We start from the raw sequence: 21,652 nt of genomic DNA, 5'->3' as shown, positions 1-21,652 counted from the left end.
AATGATACAGCTAAAAGAGGAAAGAAAACACAGGTATGTTGTTCTACAGAGCACTGGAGCGACTCTGCACCACTAATGACGTTTTTCACGAGCTGATGAAGGAATAATCTGGAAAAATCTCATGGGGCTATGCAGGAGACTTAAAGCCCCTCAAAACTTGGTTTCAAATCTTAAGTATTTCTCTGTAACATTAAATATCAATGACTATATAAACAGCAAAGTTAAAGTAAAAGTTAAAGTATTACTTAACACTCAAAAACTCAGTTTATCTGCTTCATCACGATATCTACGTGATGAAGCAGATACGCAATATCAGGGTATCTACGTGAAAAATTGAAGTGAAAGTTGCATTGATGTGTTGTGTTGTCAACTGACAGTCACCAAAATGTACCAAAAATGTTGTGCCTGAGGAAATACTGTCATCCACAAACAATAAACTTTCAGTCAAAATCAGTTGAAGGAAACACTGACATTTCTGGACCAGTTTCCCGGCAACCAGACTCCAGGAGCTTACTGGTGCTGCCCCAGAAATAGTCTAGCACATATTGTTTTTACACTTTCGTTGTTGTATGGAAAGGATAAACAAAGGATATAAGATGTTAATTAGTTAGCTTTAGCAAATTTTGTTACCTTTGGGCAGAACCTGGCTATCTTTTTCCCTGTTTCCAGTCTTTGTGCTAAACTAAGTTAGTCAGCGGCAGCTTCTTATTTACTGTTCAGACATGACAGTGGTATTAATCTTCTCATCTAACACTTGGCAAGAACACAAATAACCATATTTCCCCAAAATATCCATACTTTTTGCTTGGAATTAGTGAAGGAAGCACTTTGATTTCACACAGATGTTTCATGGCTTTCACTCAGGAGACTTCCTACAGTCGTTGTATTCTTCTTTTAATATGTGGAGTTCACAGGATTACCGCAACCACAAATAAGATGGAACAGTGGGCTACACAAGTTGAAGGGGCAACGTCGTAATGTTCATTAAATTTTAGGACACTATTGGCAAATGACATTACCATTAAAATTATAATATAGTTGTGCATGCATCAAGCCAGTGTTGTCTTTTTCATGGTTTAACCAAGACCCAAAAACTTTTAAAATGTATTTATGGTTATGTTTAGTTGCCAATAGTAGACATTGTAGGGGAAAAAATTGGGTCAACTAAAGTTCCAAAAATTAGATATGACTGAGATTATAACACATTGGTGGACAAACAGCGAGCATATGAGTGCTCTACTTGGATTCTTGCACATGCAATATTGCTGTGTTGAATTTAGTCTTCAGACAAAATGGCATGTGACTTCCTCAAAGCAGTTTTACTTATGAAGATATTTCATTGTTTTCATTTGGGAATGTTTGAAAGTACTTATCAAAACTGAATGGTAATACACCAGGACTGCACAGGTCATTTGAACAGCAAGTAGGCTAAGTGGTAAAGGCCCCCTGGGCCTGAGTTGGGACATAGGGTCAAGCCCCCACGTCAGCAAGCATTTGCCCTGCTGAAGTAATTGAATACCAGTTTCAGGGCTGCTGGACTACAGCTGAGCCAGATCTTTGACTTCACTGCAGGGAGAAAAAGAGAAAGTTATTTGTTTTTGTATGTGGCGCTTGGTGTGGTTGTTTCCATTATGTGTCGTCAGTACTATTTTAAAATAGAAAAAAAAATGCTGTAATGGTAACATTCAAGTGTGTCACTGTCCTTCATGTCACTCATCATATAGGCACACCCATGGTCACATTTCTCTGTCTTCTGAAGTGCAGCTTGTTTGCATTCACTGAAGTGTGCCTCTCATTTATTTCTATGTATTTAAGGACAGATAATAATGGGTGGTGATTCATTTGATAATGAATGAACACTATCTGGCCATTTTGTAATACCAAACGGAGAGAGGATGTAAAGTTGTGACTATGTGTTCATTTAACCTGAACCTTTATTGTGCCATTCACTGATCCTGATTGCGAGCCATCTATTGCGTTAGCTTTACAAATATTTCTATATATTACTTTTTGGGAAATGGACGCCAAATAATTTCGTTTTTTTTAAATGTGCAGCCAAAGTGTTTTTTATTTAATGAAGATTTTAATTTCAGGATCACTGCATTTTGATTCCTTTGATTCTTTTCTGAGCTTGCTGAATCCCAGCACTGAACTGAGCTCTCCTTCACTTGCAGAACATGTTTATAAGGCAGTCGTATTGTTGCTGATCGTGTAACAAGTTGTTGCACTATTAGATCAGATACTAATTATTCATAGATTCAAAGTGCAGACTGAAAGACACAGTTCACGTTTGCTCTGCACTTTAATGTGCATAATTCATAAGAAAGTAAGATAAATAAGAAAATAAGAGTAAAATAAGCTGTCCTTTCTCAACTGATTTCTTTCTTATTTTGTTGCATTTGTCCAGAGCCACTGACAAAATTTCTAAATTAAACAGGTTATACTGTACATAGACCCTCAAACCATGACACAATTTGAAGATCTTTTTTTCTTTCTGGTAGTTTTCTTTAGATGACCTTAAAGTTAGATTTTTTTTTTTTGACAGGGAACTTACATTTGTCTGCTCGACTCTATCTTTCTTTCACATACTGTCAGCTTGCTGAATAAATTATTAGTTGTTTTGTCGCTTGAAGCAGTGGTTGAACTTTACACTGTGCCATTCTTTAGTTAGCTGCTTTACAACTCTGGCTCCAAGAGTCCACATTCTTATTTTATGTAGAACGCAACACAGCAGTCAAAACATTGCTGCAATTGTTGAGGCAAACAACTTACCACTGTAGCATCAAAGGCTTTAAAAAAGGCTTCTCATTTGGGATGCAGTAATACACGGGTGTTTGACATAATTTTTGTACATTCAGAGTATGTATGCATATGTGTGTGTGTGTGTATGTGTTTAACTGTGCATCTTAATGAGCGATTAAAGAACAGTCTGTGTCTTCTTATTGTTAATCAGAGATTTGGAGAGGATGAATTTGTCATACAGGCTAGATTCTGTGTTTTTCTCCCACTCTGCACTCATTTATTTCTCTTATCTTTATTTCAAGGGTGAAGACCTCAGGAAAAAAAGCACCATTATTTTTTGGTCTATTAAATTGGAGACGCATGTAAATTATTTAAACTTTCTTCCTCCTTTGTTCTTACAGTCGTAATTTTATCTTTGAGCTGTCACTGTCTATCATCGTGAAAGTGAAATGTTGCTGTTCTACTGTAAGTGTGATTAATTTTATTGTTGTCCTTATCCAGTAATCTTTGATTTTTTGTTTCTCTATATGAACTCAGATGACTTGTGTGCAGCCCTTTAAAAGTACACCCAATCTCACCTAAACACAGTGACATCCCTGTATATAATTTAGCAATGATCAGCATGTTACTGAACTTGCTGGCAGGTTTTACAGCTTTTTTCCCCCGGTGAGCTACGGTGTCAGGGTTTAAATTAGTTGCTGGCTTCACAAAAAGGTTTGATGTAGTGAGTTATGAGTAGTGTGTGAAAACAGGAAGTTGCAGTTTTGTAGACAGCACATATGTAATCCATCACTTGCACACCTATCTTACAGAGCAGAAGAATTTAAACCTCCTCTTGTCTATATGGATGCGCGCACACAGTCCACGCAGCTATGCATACCATATGTGTATGCATAGCTGCGTGCACTGTGTGCACTTTGTGCAGTTTGTTTTGATTTAAAAACAATTTCTGTTTTATTATAACTTGAGTCTTATTTTCATAGTTATGGCCATCATTTTTATTTGTTATGATAACATCGAACTCACAAAGAAATCACTAAGATCTGGGATTGTGCAGACATTGCTTCAACAAAGTCTGATGGGGCAAGAAACATGAGCTGTCAGACAAGTTGTAATCAAACAGTTTAGATAACCACTTTATTTTGAGATAAACCCGAAAGTGAGAGCACCCAAACAGTTGGTAATAATCCCTCATTGCACAGGAAACTCTGTGCAAGCACAACTACACCAGGAAGTCACATGGCGTGTCCCAAATCTATCCTACTAATTCTATACAGTACTACATACTAATTACCATACTGTAATAAACTATTTTAGCAGTTTGTAAAAAAAAAAATTTAAATCTACATACTTTACCATTTTATACTAACAGGAAATGATGCAATATGTGCAATGTCGGATGTCAATCACACTGCAACTTTGGAACGTTAAACAGAAAAATGTTTTATGATATATTTTTTTGGAGCTCTCACACCAAAATTCACTATTTGTTTTTTGTTTTTATTTCCTTTGTTCATTGCATTGTGGAGGAATAGTGTCCATGAACAACACAAAATCCACCACATTTACTATTATCCCATTGCACTTTTCCTATGGAGCAGGTCTAGATCGTACTCTTATACTACTATACTATAGTACTATAATATTATTTACAGAGACCCAACAAATCCCACCATGAGCAAGCACTTGGCGACAGTGGCAAGGAAAAACTTAATTTAAGAGGCAGAAACCTCGGGCAGATCCAGACTCAAATGATTGACAATTGTAGTAACGGGTGTCGTGCAGGAACACGGGGCAGCAGGTGGCCCACAATCACCGATCTAGACTCTGCAGCTCCGGAGGCAGAAAACCTGCTGAAAGCAACAGAAGTAGAGAGGAGAGAGACGAGAAAGCTCAAAACTACAGGAGAGAGAAGATGTCGAGTAACATGCATTAATGGGATAAAAATGCATACAGATGCAATACTTAATACTTAATTTAACTTTTCCAACACTGCTTACTCAAACCTGCTCATAATTAAGTATGGATTTGGGACACACCGACAGTCTGTACACTTTGATGAATGTTTACAACAGACAACTTATAATGTTATTATAATGTAGGCTAATAACCATTCACTTCAGTTTTTTTCTTCCAAAAAATCTGGCTAACCTGGGATTTGTGTAAAACCTATACGATTGTCTGACCGCTCTTGTTTCTTGCCCCATCTGATTAGCAATGCTGGTGAGTACAAAGTTACTATTGATAGGAACTGTAAGCGCCGAACGACTAAAAACTTAATTGACAAACTTTTGTAAAATCATGTCATCACTTATGTTCTTTGTTGATTCATAGACTCAATTTAACTTCCCTGCTTTCTTTCAAATTCTTTGACCTTTCTCACTTACCCATTACAGTTTGAAACTCTTTCAGGAAATTGTTGTTGTTTCTCATCCTGCCTGATGTTGCTACGGGTCACTTCAGTTTCCCTATAAACCTTTCCCAATCTCTCTGCAGGGATGGCAAAGCCAAGGATGAGGAGGGAAATATCAGCCAGCAGAGAGCTGAAGCTCAGTCACTGAGTTAATGGGATTTTCCCAGTGTTATCAATACAAAAGGGATACTGTGCTATCGATCTGTGTCACTCACCTCTGATGAGTGCTGATCAAAAACCCATTTAAAATCTGCCGTCTCTTATTGGCTGTCAGATCATGAGGAGGGAGGAGGAGGCTTTAGTGGGGCTGAGACACATGAAGGGAAGAAACAAGACAAAGAAAGATCTCAGGGGAGAAAAGGCAAGAGAGAAAGAAAGGAAAAGACCAACACTTAAGTTGCAGCTCAGATGCATCCATCATGCGCCTTACACGTACCAATCTTTCATGTATCAAAACCAATCAGTGCAGTCAGCTGGGCTTGTTTGATTGGCAGCAACTTTACTGGTCTCATGTGGAAATGGAGTTGCAGTGTTACCCTTTATAAATACAGTACATGGCTATGGCTATTCACAGGACTATGTTTCTTCTATGAACCTACTCAGCCATAGCATTCTATGAATTTATGTCTAAAAAATCTATATCATCATCATCATCATCATAGGCATAGAAATTCAAATCAAGATCAGGTTATTGAAAAAAACATTAAATAGATGTATGTATCTTGCTTTTGATCATCTCTGTTGTTACTCATGAAACTATTCCATCAGCAACACTCCGTGCCGCGCTGATAGAGACTCAAATGTCCCTCACCATGTGTAGCTCTAGCATAACAACAAAGGAGAAAGACAAAAAGAGCAATTTTCAACATGCAAAGTCACAATTGCTTTTTTGCTGAACCACTCACATAACCTGAATGGGCAAATGTGCACAGACGCACAGTATCCACAGACAATAAACATGAACAGGTGTCAAACGTTCTCGGCTGCTTTGGGATACTTGGAGTCCTTGAAATGCCTGGGATGACTCTTGAACCCTGTGTCTACTGTTTCCCTTCCAGGACTGGCTGAGCAAGTTTGGCTACCTCCCGCCCCCTGACCCCGTTACTGGTCAGCTTCAGACCAAGGAGGCCCTGACCAAAGCCATCAAAGCCATGCAGAAGTTTGGAGGGCTGAAGGAGACTGGAGTCTTTGGTATGTGGCTGTGCTTGTTTGGGGGAATCATGTGGCAGAGTTGGTACTTTGGCTGGATGGGTGCAAAATATATGAATGAATGATATAATACAATACAATCAAGAAAACCATCAACTATAGCCTCAGAAATTTCCATAGAGTTGAATAAGCATCTCTCTGACACAACCATTTCCTGTTCTCTTCTCTCCAGACCAAGCCACACTGGGCCTAATGAAAACACCCAGATGTTCTCTGCCAGATGTGTCTGAGGCAGAGGTGACAATGGGCCGCAGGAAACGAAGCCTGACTCCTCAGAACAAATGGCATAAGAGGCATCTGTCGTGGAGGTAGGAAACAATGAAATATAAGGTCTACTAGACACTATGACAATATCACTATAATACCGTAATTTAAAGATGAAAATCTTAGCTGGTAGGTGCAGTAGGTTACACTATTACACTATTTACCACTACTATTTATAATGAAAGGATATGGTGAAAATACACGTTCCCATTGAAAACAGATCATGGTCATATTATGTGGGTACTCATTTGACAGTCAATTTTTGTGTCACTAAATGGTCTACTGACTTAAAATTGTATTTTTTTTACTGTTTGAAAGAAATACATATTTTGTCATAGTATCGCCCTTAAGGTTAAGGGTTCTGTTACAAATTTTAGGGTCAGTAGTTAGGTTGAGGAATGATTATGTAAAGGAGAATCATCCATTTGAGTTTGTTTAGTGTCATTTGTGTAATCAGTTTATCTGAGCCTAATGTAGTTCTGAGTCAGAGTCAGTCCGATACATCAGTGCAGTGCTGTCAGCAATAAATCAGAGATCCCACCATTTCCCCCCCATCTGTGCTTTATAGATTAAATTAGATGACTCTTCCTCAAGCCGAAAATCTTTTGCTCTCTGGATCAATTCCGAAAGACATTTTGTAAAAGTGGCAAGCTGATTAGAGAGACCTGTAATAAACAACAAATATGGCTGTCCTTTCAGAGGATGCACAAAGACTCAACTTGTAAAATTAAATGTTGTTTTAAGTTATTAAAAATGGCTACTTGCCAAAATTCTGTCAGTATTGCAACAAGGCACAGAAAGTCCATGAAAACATTATTAGATCCATAACAGGACATTAAGTGGTCTAAGTCCATGCAGTTCTACTGCAATTAAAGGAATATTCCTCTGAAAATTCATACCTATCTATCGTTAATTTTTCTTAAACTGATTTCTTAATTACAATGGTTACCATTGGTGACCCAGAGTCACTGCAAAAACAAAGTATCAAAATGTAGTAAAAACCATAGAAACTTCTCAAAGCACTCCTGCAGCATAATTCAGTTATCTATTGTTTAGCCTATGTTCAGACACAATATTGCTAAATGCACCACTACCTTGTCATGTCATCACCTCCACATTTCTCAGAAGCTCCGCCTAGAAGTGTGTATTTAGTGATTTATTGGAAAAGAGAGGACAATATACTGAATATGAAGATCAACAGCAGAGGAGTGGATAAAGCTGCTTTGAGAGGTTTCTATGGACATTTTGAAATGTTTTTCGCTGTGACTTGGAATCAGTTTCAACTGCTGTGAATCAGTGCTGACAAAAGCTGCTGTCTTCTACAAGAAACATGATATAAACTTTTTAGAGTCACATTTCAAGCCCACTGGTGGTGAGTATTTGATAAAAGCTAGATTTATGGTGGAATATCACTTTAATGGTTCCAAAGAGCAAAGGCTTTGTTACAGAGAGAGAGATGTTTTGTATTTTTCCCATGATAAAATAATATGGTCATCCTTGACCACCTGAGAAACCATAGCATCGTGCTAGACAGCAGAGGGGGAGGCAGTGAAACACAGGGTTGGTCTGTGGTGATTCACACAAGCTATCAGGGCTGATTCAACAATGAGCTGCCATAAGCTGGTGTGTGGGCCGGTGTGTGTGCAGAATATGAATGCACGCATGAATTGAGAAATCAGGAGAGCTAACACACACAGATACAGTATATATGCACATACACAGAGGCGTGTATGCATTACTCCCTCCTGGTGAGCTTTAACTTTCTTCCTCTTCTTTGTACTGCTGCCAATCATACACCGTGCTCCTGTCAGCTCACTCCACTCTAAAATAAGACAGGTTTGTCTTCAGTCCATTGAAACACCTTTATATTCACAGCACTCAGCTTTGTAGAACATTGCACTAGAACAGTTGTGGATTATGTGCTGGCTTCAGATCCAGAGAGATTTCCATGTGGTGCAGATTTTCAGTAAAGCACCATAACAAAGCATTGATGTTCTGCATAGATTGGCGTCCCCTGTAATTCTCTGGGTGTGCTTTCTGCTTCTGTATTTTTCAGATGATATTGTAGCACTTTATAGCGGTTCCCTCACTGCTTGGTTTAGAAAATTATTTTTATCATCTAATATTTCATGGTATCTCTGCTTCATTAGATTATATGGGCGAATAACAGGGCTGACAGAATGGAGATAATGTGCAAAACAGCTAATGAGTCAGATGCAATCTGACAGGCATATTAAATGTTAGTATTCTGATCCACCACATCAGTCTAATTAAAGAAAAGTATAGCTATTTATATTGCTGCACCCTACATATTGCATTAATAAATAAAATTTATTGCACAGGCAGGAAGGCAATGTATATAAACAAAATTGTTCATTGATACTTTTTCTTTTAAGTCAGAATATGTGCATTTTTTAATTTGTTTTTTAAAAACACCATGCTACCGATCAGGATAACATGATGTTAGGCTAAAATAAGGAAAGGATACATAAAAACATAAAAATAACTATATATGTTAATCAAGTTCAAACCACAATTGCTGTAGTCCTCACGGTCTGAGACTTTACTGACAACAGGCATTTGGAGGTGCATCTGATACTTTTGACACTAAAGATTTCATGCTCTTTATCTGTACTTGGTTTTGACAGTACTTTTTATGCAGCACTACCCCTCCCAGATCCCAAATTAGTCTGTTAGTTGACATGAATTAGATTCATAATGAGGCAACTGTCATGTTAAGAACATAATCAGGTTATCTTACTCACATTAAGCTTGCAATCATTGCAAGAGTAACTTAGTTAACAGAGCTCAGTTACGCGTCAGTCTTGTCACACAGCACTTTATGGTTCTTTTGGTCTTTTGAATCTGTGCGCATGCCACAATGAACTGGATGAAATGTGGTTTGTTTCACAAAAAATAAGATGTATGGCTAGCTGTGGGCAAGAGCAAAGCAGAGTTTTGTTAACCTTAACAAAAAAACGTTACAATAATTGTGCTTGCATCACCATGCTCCGAATCAAAAATTAATATATAGTTCTTTAAGAAGTGCAGGTGTGTTAGCGTGCAAAGTCCTTCACTGCTCCACAAAATCATCACTGTGGGAAACAATGAGTACAAACTCCCTCCGTTTCGAATTTAGACTACCATACTATATATCTAGATATTAACTTGATAGCAAAACGCTCAAAGTTACTGCAAAGCATATAAATGCTTGAACAGAACGATGACGTTTATTTGAGACTTTTAGTACTGCAGCATTTAAAATGTGACTCGTTACAGAAGTCCCAGATCCAGCAAAGGTCTGCACCATTATGTTTAGATTGTTTAATTAGGATATCATCAACAATGTCTGTGCGAATGACGCTTCATACTCTCCTCTGCTTATTCACACACATCAATCACCTCATTATGTTCTGAAAATGTGCAGAGTAGGTGGTGAGTGGTGAGTGTCAGTTATTTCATAGAGGGAAGAAAAAAGATAAGGGACTAGGCTTAGTAGCCATTCATTGTAGAGACTCGGATTCAAGTAATGTGTTTTCCCACAATAGAAATATAAGAAAATTATTTTTCTGATGATGTCTGCGAGTCTTTGTGCCAGTGCTGAGCCCTTAAGCCCCAATTTAACTCCTGCTTACCTCTTTTTCTTTTTCTCTTACACACACGTCAACACAGCACACTGCACTCAGCTAAGAATGTTACAGCAAAGTTGTGTAACAGCCCACTGTTAGCTCATTATCTCATATTGTTAGCCCATTATCACAGCAGACAGCCTAGCAGTCATTAGCAGCCCAACTGATAACTCAAACAGATAGGTGTAGCGAGCTGAGTGGAGGAGAGAAAAGATGGGGAGGTGGATGAGGATAACACCAAGGAAACAAAGAAAAGAAGAAGCAAACATAAAAAGGGAGATTGCATCTTTTCTTTCTCCATCTGATACAGTGGGTGGGTTTTACTGACTGAATGCTAAATCACCAACTCTCATCCGTCTCTTTAGACTTTTAGTCATCTTTCTAATGAAGTAAATGGATTGAGTACAAGAATGAGCAATGCAGGAACATGAACACACTTATTGTATTAACATATTCTAAAGCTCAAAGCCATTGTTTTGTGAGACCTGCATGGGGTAGCCATGTCAAGCACTCCAAACCCAGTGAGTTATTTAAAAACAGTAGAGCCATATTCAAAGTCGAAGGCGGTCAGTAATGAGAGTATTAAGTGTAGCCATAGTCATAACTCAGCAGCAGGGGTCCATCAAAGTACTAATTATATCCATAGCTCACAGTGGTTACTGAGTGTTAAGATATGCCACAGCTGTAGGCTATGTTATAGCCAGGCATACCACAGCATTCTCTTGTTCCTTTGGCACCTATGAAATATTTGGATATGTCTTGTTGAGTATTCCTCAGGTAATTAACTTTGATCAATTCCTTCGCTATTTGCACACTAAGAAAAGCAAGTTGAATTCAGTTGATTTCCACATAATTCCACACAATGACATTCGGACCTACATGAGGAGATCTTGTTCATCTTTTACAGAAAATTCAAAATGACAGGAGCGAGCTTTAACTATGAGAGGTTACTACCCCTTAAGCGGTAATCTATGACATTTCTCATATTCAACTAAGGACATGGAACAAGATAACAATATATGCTGAGTTACTGGACTGATTAGAAAATAATATATTGATATTAGAGCTGTGCTTGCAGCTCAGTGAGGTTGTACACAGGAACAGGGGTGCTTTGAGCTAAATGCTAACGTCACTGTGCTAACATGCTCACAATGACAATGTTAACATGCTAATGTTTAGTAGGTATAAAGTTTAGTATGTTCAACATCTTAGTTTAGTGTGTTAGCATGCTAACATTTGCTAATTAGCAGTAAACATAAAGTACAGCTGAGACTAATGGGAATGTTTTGGTTTGGTCATAAACCAAAGTATTGCACAAATTCAAATTTTGACCTGATAATGGCTCTAGAGAAAAAGTTATGGGATCACCAAAGTTATTACAATTCATCCAGTGGGGGGGCATGAATGTCTGAGCCAAAATTCATAGCATCTAACAGTTGTTTAGACATGTCACTTAAAATCAAAAATGTCCACCTGCTGGTGTCACTAGAAGAAAAGTCAGAGGATGACCAAAGTCATCAGGATACATCGTCTTAGAATCATGAATGTCCATTCAATAGCTGATATTTCATTATGGACCAAAGTGGTGGACTGACCGACATACAGTTTAAACACACTCAGGTGTGACATCACTACTGAACTCTATTTGAATGACCTATCTTGAGTAATAGATTGTTGAAATCCTTCTAGTCAGGGAATCGTGCACCTTGAGTTTCCCTCATATATATGAGATGTGCTTCTGTTATTGGTCAATCACAAATCCATCATTGTGTCTGTATCACAAAGCAGTTCTGCCACACAGAAAAGTAATTAATTGACATCTGCTATGTGATTCCAGGGTATTGAAGTCCTCAGCATTCATCTCCCTGCTGCCATTTGAGACCACCAACCTGTGAAATTGCTTGGTGGAACCTTAAGAATAAAAAATAACTGTTATTAAGTGTTATCTTATTAGTGCCCCACTATATTTTTCTCCAGATTTCACATCACCATCTCAGAGTTGGTGACTGTGATAGTCAGGATAGACAGAGAATGAGGGACGATTGAGACTCAGACTGGAAAGGGGTCTTTCATTTTGTGTCTTTCATCTTCAGCCTGAATGACATGGTGTGTGCATGTGTGTGTGTAAGAGAAGTATGAGGAGTTTTTGGTGACACACAGCATGACTCTGTGTCTCTGTCAGTGAAATATTTTCATGTTGGTGAGTGTGTTCGAGTGTTTGTGCTGCTACATGTGTGCTTCTACAAACGTATATGAGCATGTGAATCACCGTCTGCACATGAGCTTTCAATTTTCAGGGTAATCAGCTTATGTCTACGGAGGGTAGCAGAGCACAGGAGGTGAATATTATTTGTGTGTGTGTTTGTGTGCCTGCGTGTATGTGAGTGCATGTGCTTTTTAGCATTACTTTTGATGTCAGCTCATGTCTCTGTGGAGCAGCAGAGCCACAGGAGGTAAGAGCCTGCTGAGAGGCAGAAGGCGGGGGACAGCAAAAGCGTCTTAGAGTTTTCTTCATCTGTTTCTCTCCCTCTATCCATCCCTCTCTTCTTTTCTCTCTGCCTCTCTTCATCTGAATCATCACTGTGAGTGGAAAGGTCTATAAGAGGTACGTGGAAATTAAAAGTCAAGCGGGTGAATTTTAATAAGAGATTGGGTGTGTGTGCACGTGTGCGTGCAAACGTTTGTGTCTTTCTATAGTAGCTTAAGCTCATACACATGTAGCATGCACGCGGACACACACACACACACACACACACACATTTACCTACACATAAGCCTAGGTTGCTCTTACTCATTTATCAAATTAAGGTGGAAATCGTGCCATGGAATTAAATAGGTCGAGAAAATGAAGTCCACCTTAATCAGCCTTGTGTCTGTCAAACTCATTTCAAAGTCCGTTAAATCAGGAAGCAAGATGGGTTGCAGACCTGTTTGCTCATTCCCGTGCACCATACTCTTACTGTTTACTATACTATTTTGTCATTCAGGTGAAATAGTAACCTGAAACATGATTTTGAGTGAAATTGCATTTAGAGCTGAAATCAATAACTTTTTGTTGCCTTCTCCCTTACCTGAAATAATGTTTGAACTGCAATAAAAATGGCAGATTTGATGTGGAAGATTGTGTGGAAACCTGCTGTTTATGAATCAGCAATCGCAAAACTTGGAGGACCCGTCAGCTAGCAAAGTGTGATACTGCTGACTTCAAGGTAACACACATGTGATAAACATTTCTCAATTGTAGAGTATGTAAGGTTCCTCCAGCTGTGGTACTTGTGCAGGGTTGTGTGTTTCATGGACATATTGATGCAAGGTCGTAATTTTTGCAGCACAGTATCCCTACAAATTACCTCCATCTTGGACGATTCTGCACCTCATAGTTTACATCCAGTGCCAACACTCAGTGTCAACACAGGAAGTATTGTGCTGTATACTGTATGTAGTCAGGTAGAAAGTAAGGGTGTGGAGGTTGGGATGGTGGATGGGCATATAGCCGGCATAGACCTGCAATTAGTATTTGCTTTTTTATTAACTGTAACCAAGATCTTTCCCTAACCTTAGCGTGTTTTAGTTGCCTGACCCTACCCATACGTTAACCATAGTTTTTTTGACACAATTACTTTTCCTAACCTTAACTGTTGCTGCCATGCACAAATATTGCAGAGACTAAGAGTTTTTTTAACCAGTTGCATTGATCCCAATTTGGGGTTTTGCAGAATCGTCCAAAATCGATGTTCTCGTCTCAGGGTTGAATTTTTATTGGAGACCCATGGGACATGCCCCCTTCTACCTCTCTACTTTTATATATTTACAGTTATACTTTAAATGACTCGCTAAACAGTGGCCTCTCACTGTCCAGCCATTATAATCCATTTGAAAAAAGCACTGAGAAGATCTAGATCAAATTCAAATGGTACCATGCACTCACACTGATAAACTAGCATAAAGCAGAAGCAGGTGCTTTAACGACTGTTTGCTGCCCTGGGATTCGCCTCTCAGGCTACATACAGGCTTCCCTAACCATCTGGAGCTTGTTGGGGTTCAATGCAGCCTGACAAGAAGACACCACTCAGGGCTGAAAAGCAAATACCATGTCCTCCTCTGCAGTGTTTTTGGGAAAAATTATTTAGATAAAGTAAATAATCTAGAAAATAAAGTTTATGTTTTGATTTACAGTTGACAGTGTGTAATTATAATAGTCTAAAAGTGGACCTCACTCAAAGCTAAGGCAGTAAAGAACATGCTTTTGATACAAGAATTGATTTTTGGTTAATAATGTAAACCAATTTTAAATACATTATCTTTCATTGTCAGGTCTCTACCAGTGAATCTAAATGTAATTCGGTAGGATGAAGCCATTAATAATACAGAAATGAACACAGCATTACACATTCATCTATTCATTTATCATGGAAGGCATGATGACCAATTCATCACAATGGGTTATTTGCTCCTGTAAGTTGATGTAACTGTCTATGGAGGAAAGGGCATTCACAAAGTATCATTTTTTTAAACCGTGAATTTTGCCCTCCCCCACTTACGCCCAACTGTCATCGGCGTCTCTCCCTCTCTCAAAGTCACACCCCTGTACTGCTTTACAAGTCTGTAACACAAGCCATTTTTAAAAAAGCTTTTGAAATAAGGAACAATTTTTGCGGGTAAGGAAAAAGAGACATCAGATACTCTGTCAGAGATGGAAATGTGTCTGTATGATCACCGATCCCTCTGAGTGTAGTAGCCTGGAGAAACGTTGAAACTTAAGGACTCGTCATTCTCATGGAGAACAAACTCCATGATTCTGACTAAAGTTAGAACTGTGGAAGATGAAGCCATGGGGAGTTGTCAGAAATATTTCTGCAATAGGATACTGTCTGCTTCATGCTTTATACTCCATCTTTTGCTCACTCCTTCATAATACAGTAGGTCTTTGTTTCCTAACGAATTTTATCTCTCTATATCTTCTTTTTACCTACATCATCCTGTTCACTCTCCCCTTTTGTTTCTCAGCGATTGGACATGTACAGTGTGCTCTTAGAATTAGAAATAGAATAGTGGCATTCACCTGGTGAAATTAATCAAAAGATTAACAATGCAATCTTAAATTGTTTATTGCTAACCAAAGTCTCCCATGCACACATACACTACATAATACTTACAACCAGGCCCATAGCTACCATTGAGGAAACCGAGGTCATATCATTTCTGGGTCTTTTTTAATTTTTTAATATATAGTCTATAGTATAATTTTTAAAATGTTAAATTAAAGTGACAAATTGCTAAAACTACTTAGTTGTATGGTGCGTTGTGAGCAAAGGTTGGCATCACCTCGTCAGCGGAGCTGATACATTATGTGACATGCATGTAACGAGTTGCGCACGTACAGTGCGGTCCTGTCATTCTATTCACTCCGTGGGCGAGGGAGCTGTAACATCCGCGCAACACTTATTACAAGATCAGTCAACACTGTTTGAATACAGGTTGTACTTTCAAAGCACACAGGACTGGCCTTACCAATAAGGGTAATATGGATGATACAAATCATCTTAGATAATTTAAGAACAATATAGAATGGCAATAATAATGAGGGGTGCTCCGATTATATAGCCTACCTCTCGAAGCAAGATTGGTCAGTGCCATGAATGATAGGCCTGCCTGCAGCCTTCCATAGACTGTATTCCACCTGACCTACACACTCAAAACAAGTAACTACGAGTTTCACCACAGGAACAGAAGCAGCAACTGCATTCAAGATTTGAGCTGACAAACTATTAACCTAAATGCTTCCAAAACATGACATGTCCAAACTTTTACGCACAGAATCAATTAGGGGTTTCTGCTTCTTTTTCAGTGGTAAAAATATTCACGGTGGGAAATAGGCTAATACATTATAATAAAGCTTTACACTGCATGACAGCAGCTTTGAATAAACAATTAGCCTAACTTACTGCAGTCATGCTGTCTGTTATCGCCTACTCCAAAAGTGGCCCTTGCCGGGCCTTTTGTGAGGTTCAAAGAAACAAACAAAGAAATAAGTTTGAATCAAATTGTCATTTTAAAAGTCAAAAGTTTTCCTGCGCCTCTTTCTTCCCTTGCATTGGACATGTCATGTTTAGTGGGTGTAACCACCAAATTAATTATTTCCATCCCTGCCTCACTACTCCACACCCAAGAGTAAAAAGAAATAATTTACAAACTGGGCAGTAGGCTATAGTACATTAGGTAAGCAGTGTTCCTGGCTCCGAAAAGCACAGCTAACTGATTAATCAATGCTAATTCATTGCTTGTGTCCCCATTGTGACATCATCAAGGGCAATAATTCTGAACAGCATGTTGTCAGCAGTTTGTTAATCTGAAGACCCTGGTCAAACACCAAGGAGTTTTCATCTATGTGTTGGCACTGACATTATTGATTATTGTTACACTCAAAACTCATTAAAATACATAGATTTATACTATAGTCTTCAAAATTTTCTCGGGGGGACATTCCCCTGAACCTCCCTAGTGGAGCTAGGACTCATGACCTCAGTATTTCTAAAATCCTGGCTATAGCCCTGCTTACAACGGCAGTGCACTCTGTTTCTCTCTGACACACAGCCATCCAGCCTCACTTGAATTACAACTTCTAAGTAGCTGAGGTGTTTGTGGAGGGTAAGCATTTACTTTCAAACCCCTGTGATAAGCTGTCACAGGGTGGGTACAGGTTCACAGAGCCAGTCTCAGGACAAACAAATCCTTCTGCCCTCACCTTCACCAAGCTGAAAGCATCGCAGACTCTGTGGTCTTTAGGTATGGTCATTAATAAATTAAACAAGTCCAAATCACACTGGGAAATGCTTGAAATGGCTAGCAGACATACAGTAAATGTTAAAATCAACAAGAAGATGTCATATGTGATGAGCAGCCCAGTATCCCTTGAAAATGGCGTTATATTAGATGAATCTACAGCTTATATTGCATTTATATGGGATCAATTTTTTAACAATGTCAATGGTCTTAAAACTAGAACAAAGAGAAAGATAAAGAACTAAGAAAGATACATTTGAAACCTTTGAAACCATCATTATGAACTGCTGCTGTACCTACACCATTACCAGAGATCCTAGGCTGGTAAAAGAGCAAAGAAACTGTGGGGGGGAAGCTTCAGTCAGGGGGATGAGTCACCAGTCTTCAGCAAGAAGCCCTTAATCATGAAGAATTCAAGTATTGAAACAAGTGTCAAACAAATGATTTGTTTGACAGAAACTTGCTGTCAAGATGCCAGATTTGACAAAAGAAGAAATGGGAATGACAAAGGGCATTTTTTATGAACAAGATTTTTTGTGACCTAAATGTTTACCATGATTGGCACAGTCTGAGTTTGACAGTCCCATAGCTAGTGCAGCTTGTCTAAACTGATCAAACATAATGAGGTTTTTGTGGTATTATTGTTGTGGAGTTAGATTTGTATATGCTCTGTAAAGGGGAGGGGTGGGCATGCATTACAACTATTATACTGTCATTTTGGGTTTGAAGTTAGAATAATAAGATTTCAGTCCTGGTGGTTACTGGTGTTAACAGCAAGTGTGGTTTAATACTACAGCAAACACTCATTGAGCAGCTACTTTGTCAGAAATACAAGTGGTGTATCTGTTTACATCACAGCCTTTTTCCATCATACCATAAGCAGCCTGAGATCTGATTTCATGCTGCACACAGTGTGAATGTCCACACAACAGCAGGGCACAGTGAAAGTAGTTTGTTACCTTGCTGAGGTGTTGGAGGTGTGCAGCCTGTCTCCCGGCTGCTCCTTCGTGTTCATTTACTCTGTACAATATTTAAAACATGCATTGCTTCCTGTGAATCCCTCGCTTTAATGAAAATTGTAAGGATTCTAAGACTCATTACACCAGTGGTTCTCAAACCTTTTCCGTCATGCCCCCAGCGGAAAAAAACATTCACTGAATCTTAATGGCCTTGCTAGCATCAGAGCACTCTTTTTTGGTCATTGTTCCTTAATGAAGCAGATTCATTCAACTTTAGCTTTGCTCCACATTTTATGTCCCACTCATTATGCCCCCCTGCACTGGCTCTCTGCCCCCACCCACCCACCCCAGTTTGAGAAGCACTGAATTTAGACCAAGTTGGGCAGTTTAGAGATAAAATCATATAGTGTGTGATATTGAAGTATTCTGATCTCATGCTTTGTAGGAACTGGCCGATACTACTAAGATTATTTTTCTACAGCTGAAATCAAGTGTGCAAATGTGTGCTGGAGAAAAAAATATTTTTTTAATGGATTAAAACACCAGCCAAACAGAAAAACAGTGTGGTAATCCTTGAGTAAGAGAGAATTAATTCATAAGCCGGTTTATCCACTAATACTGAAAAGTCACAGCTCAGCTGAAGTGCACTCACCTTCACCTCCCCCTACAGAGTTTACAGTCCTTGTTTCTTACTAAACATCTCTCCATTCACCATTTCACCCACATTTGCCTCTTCATTGCAAATTGCAGCATAAATGACAAACGCAGGTGGTTTGGCAGATGGTCATTCTTGTTTTGGTGCAGGTACATACTAGAATTGGTGTTCTCCAGAGGTTGTCTTGAATTCAGTTGTTATGTGGGGGACATCTTACTTTGAAGTAAACCCCCAGGTCTGTCTATCGCAGTCAATATGTGAATCAATATCCATGTTTGTCCTTGTTTTTTTGGATTGAGCTACAGTCTTGTCTCATTTCATGCAAGTCACGACACTAGAAAAAGAGGTCAGGATTGTCAATAAAATCCAGTCCAAAACATGGAGTGAAGCCTAGTATGAAATGATACCTGGATAACCCTGAACACCTGCGATATGTTAGTATACACATTGAATAGGATGTTAGTGGAAGGAAGTTATTTGAAACTGGGCATTTCCTGTACTATAAAGTACCTTCAATGTTTATTTCAATATTGTGATGATGAAAAAAGGCAGCTCCATCAGTACACCACTTTGTTCATTTTTAACTGATTTCGAACAGGCTTGTATGCTGGTTTTGGCAGTAAAACAAGACAGTACTCCCTCCAGGCTAAGAGCCCATCCTACTGTTGAACACTGATTAAATGAAAAAGCTGATGAGTTGTTCCTGAAATCTGATGCCATAATGTCTTCAAATGCACACTGTATTCTCAACTTATTATCAGTATATGTGAGCAGCAGGAGCAGCTAACCATGAAATACAAAAACCAATGGAATCACATGAAATATTCAAACAGAAATTTTTGTTTTTGTGCAGGTGAGTCCCAGTGGCAAACATTGTGTAGTTGACCATTATGCTTTTGTGCTTTTATGTAATTCAGAGTTATCTCTCCATCTTGCACTTCTCCTCCCAGTATCTACAATATACCAACTCCTCCTGTTTCCTTTTTCCTTTCTGTCTCCAGTGCTCAGTGCCACTTTTACATTTCTTGTCTTCCGTCTTCATGTTCATGTCTGTCACCCTTACACTTGACATACTCCTCTTCTTCTCTTGTCTCCTCCCACAGATTTTACCTTTCTTACCCTTTCCTTCTTTAATTTAACTTTTCTCCTCCTCTTGTTTCTTATCCATCATCATTTTTCTCCTCTCATTTTGCCCAGCTCTCCTCTCTTGTATCCACCTTTACTTTGTTCTTCTGTCAAGTCTCCCATCCACTTTCATCAGCCACCGCTTCTCTCATCTCCTTTCTTGTCCTCTCAGCTCTCCCATGCCCTTCTTTTCCTTCTCTTTACCCCCTCTTCTCTCTCCTTCTTGTATGTAATATATTCCCTCTCTCCATTTTCTCTCTCAGAGTGAGGACTTTCCCTAAGGATTCGGCCTTACTGGGCAGGGACACTGTTCGAGCCCTGATGTACTACGCATTAAAGGTCTGGAGTGACATTGCACCACTGAACTTCCATGAGGTGGCAGGAAGTGATGCAGACATTCAAATCGACTTCACTAAGGCCGACCACAATGATGGATATCCCTTTGACGGACCAGGGGGCACCGTGGCGCACGCGTTTTTCCCCGGAGAGAGGTTCACAGCTGGGGATACACACTTTGATGATGATGAGGCCTGGACCTTCAGATCTCCAGGTGATGAATGTTGCAATCTGCTATATTAAAACCCAGTGTATGTGTAACATACATTTGGTAAAAGCAGCACAGAATGAAATAGACTATTTTCCAGCTAGGCTCTTTATATCCTTTAAAAGAGAATTTGATTCGCCATTACTTAATGCGTAAGAGTTTAAAGCTAATTAGGACTGACTTAAATCAGGGACTATTTCAACAGTTTTATTCATTACTTTTAGCTAATTATTTCAACTGTTTATCCATACACTTTTAGCTAACTATTGTAACCATTTATCTCTTACTTTTAGCTATTTATTTCAACCATTTATCCATTACTTTTAGCTAACTGTTTCAAACATTTATCCATTACTTTTAGCTAACTGTTTTAAACATTTAAACATTACTTTTAGCTAACTGTTTTCAACAGTGTATCCATTACTATTAGCCATATTTCAACTTCTTTGCTCCCTTGCTAACTAGTTTTCACACACTCACAATTGCAACACATGGTGTAATGTGCTTCAATTGACAGGTTGATGGGCAGCTTACTGGTTATTGTTAAGTTTCTAAAGATCAGCATCATCGCTGATTTGTAATCCTATTTTGCTGTTTATTTTCTGCTGAGTTAATTAATTGAGCTTTCCACATACTCCCTGGCAACTGCAGAAGTATGGGGGGGTAACCCTGGTTGGGAACCACTGTTCTATTTGTTACTGTAGTACAGCCCTTTATTGCTTTACACCTTCGTGATTCAACTAATTGCAATGTTGTGTTCATGCTGACATCCTAAAATGTTTACGAAATAGTGAAGATTGTTGGCAGCGAGATCTGTGCATTACCCTGAGTAACTGGGACATTGTTTTTCAAAGCAAAGTCACTGGTGAGTACTAATGCTGAAATGCTGACAGAAAATTAATCGATTAATCACTTAAGCTCTTAAATCAAAAATGCCCAACATTGCCTGTTTCCAGTTACTCAAATGTGAGGATTTGCTGCTTAACTCATTTTGTTGTTAAAGTAAACTGGGTCTTGGACTGTTGGTCTGACATAAGCAGCGATTCACCATGGGCTCTCAAAGCTAGTTATAGGAATTTTTCATATTCATTTTGCATTTCAGTGACTAAATGATTGAAATGATTGATTGAAAAAATAATTGATAGATACATAAATATTCATTAGTTGCAGCCCAACTGTTGAGATTCAAAATAAAATTCAATTATCCTACTGTAATGAGGTGAAGGGAGAAGTCTCAGTTGTAGAAATCTCATAACCTCGACAAAAAATCAAAATCATCTGCATTATTAAGTCCATTCCAGTGAAACATATTCATTCAGTTTATTTCTG

At 38.7% G+C, this 21,652-nt stretch overlaps 1 protein-coding gene across 1 annotated transcript in view; it reads left to right on the top strand.

The window, feature by feature from the left end:
- The window catches only part of LOC122865838 (matrix metalloproteinase-17-like), a 61,047-nt gene that overhangs the window by 16,051 nt on the left and 23,344 nt on the right, over window positions 1-21,652 (top strand). The window contains exons 3-5 of the mRNA XM_044174745.1: window positions 6,214-6,346; window positions 6,537-6,672; window positions 20,043-20,329. Coding sequence (XP_044030680.1) covers window positions 6,214-6,346; window positions 6,537-6,672; window positions 20,043-20,329 — 556 coding nt within the window. The remainder of the gene's footprint in view (window positions 1-6,213; window positions 6,347-6,536; window positions 6,673-20,042; window positions 20,330-21,652) is intronic.

Source organism: Siniperca chuatsi, linkage group LG18, assembly GCF_020085105.1.
Source record: "Siniperca chuatsi isolate FFG_IHB_CAS linkage group LG18, ASM2008510v1, whole genome shotgun sequence".
Taxonomy (NCBI): domain Eukaryota; kingdom Metazoa; phylum Chordata; class Actinopteri; order Centrarchiformes; family Sinipercidae; genus Siniperca; species Siniperca chuatsi.
Note: the sequence above shows the minus strand (reverse complement) of the source record. Positions and strands in the feature narration are given on the sequence as shown.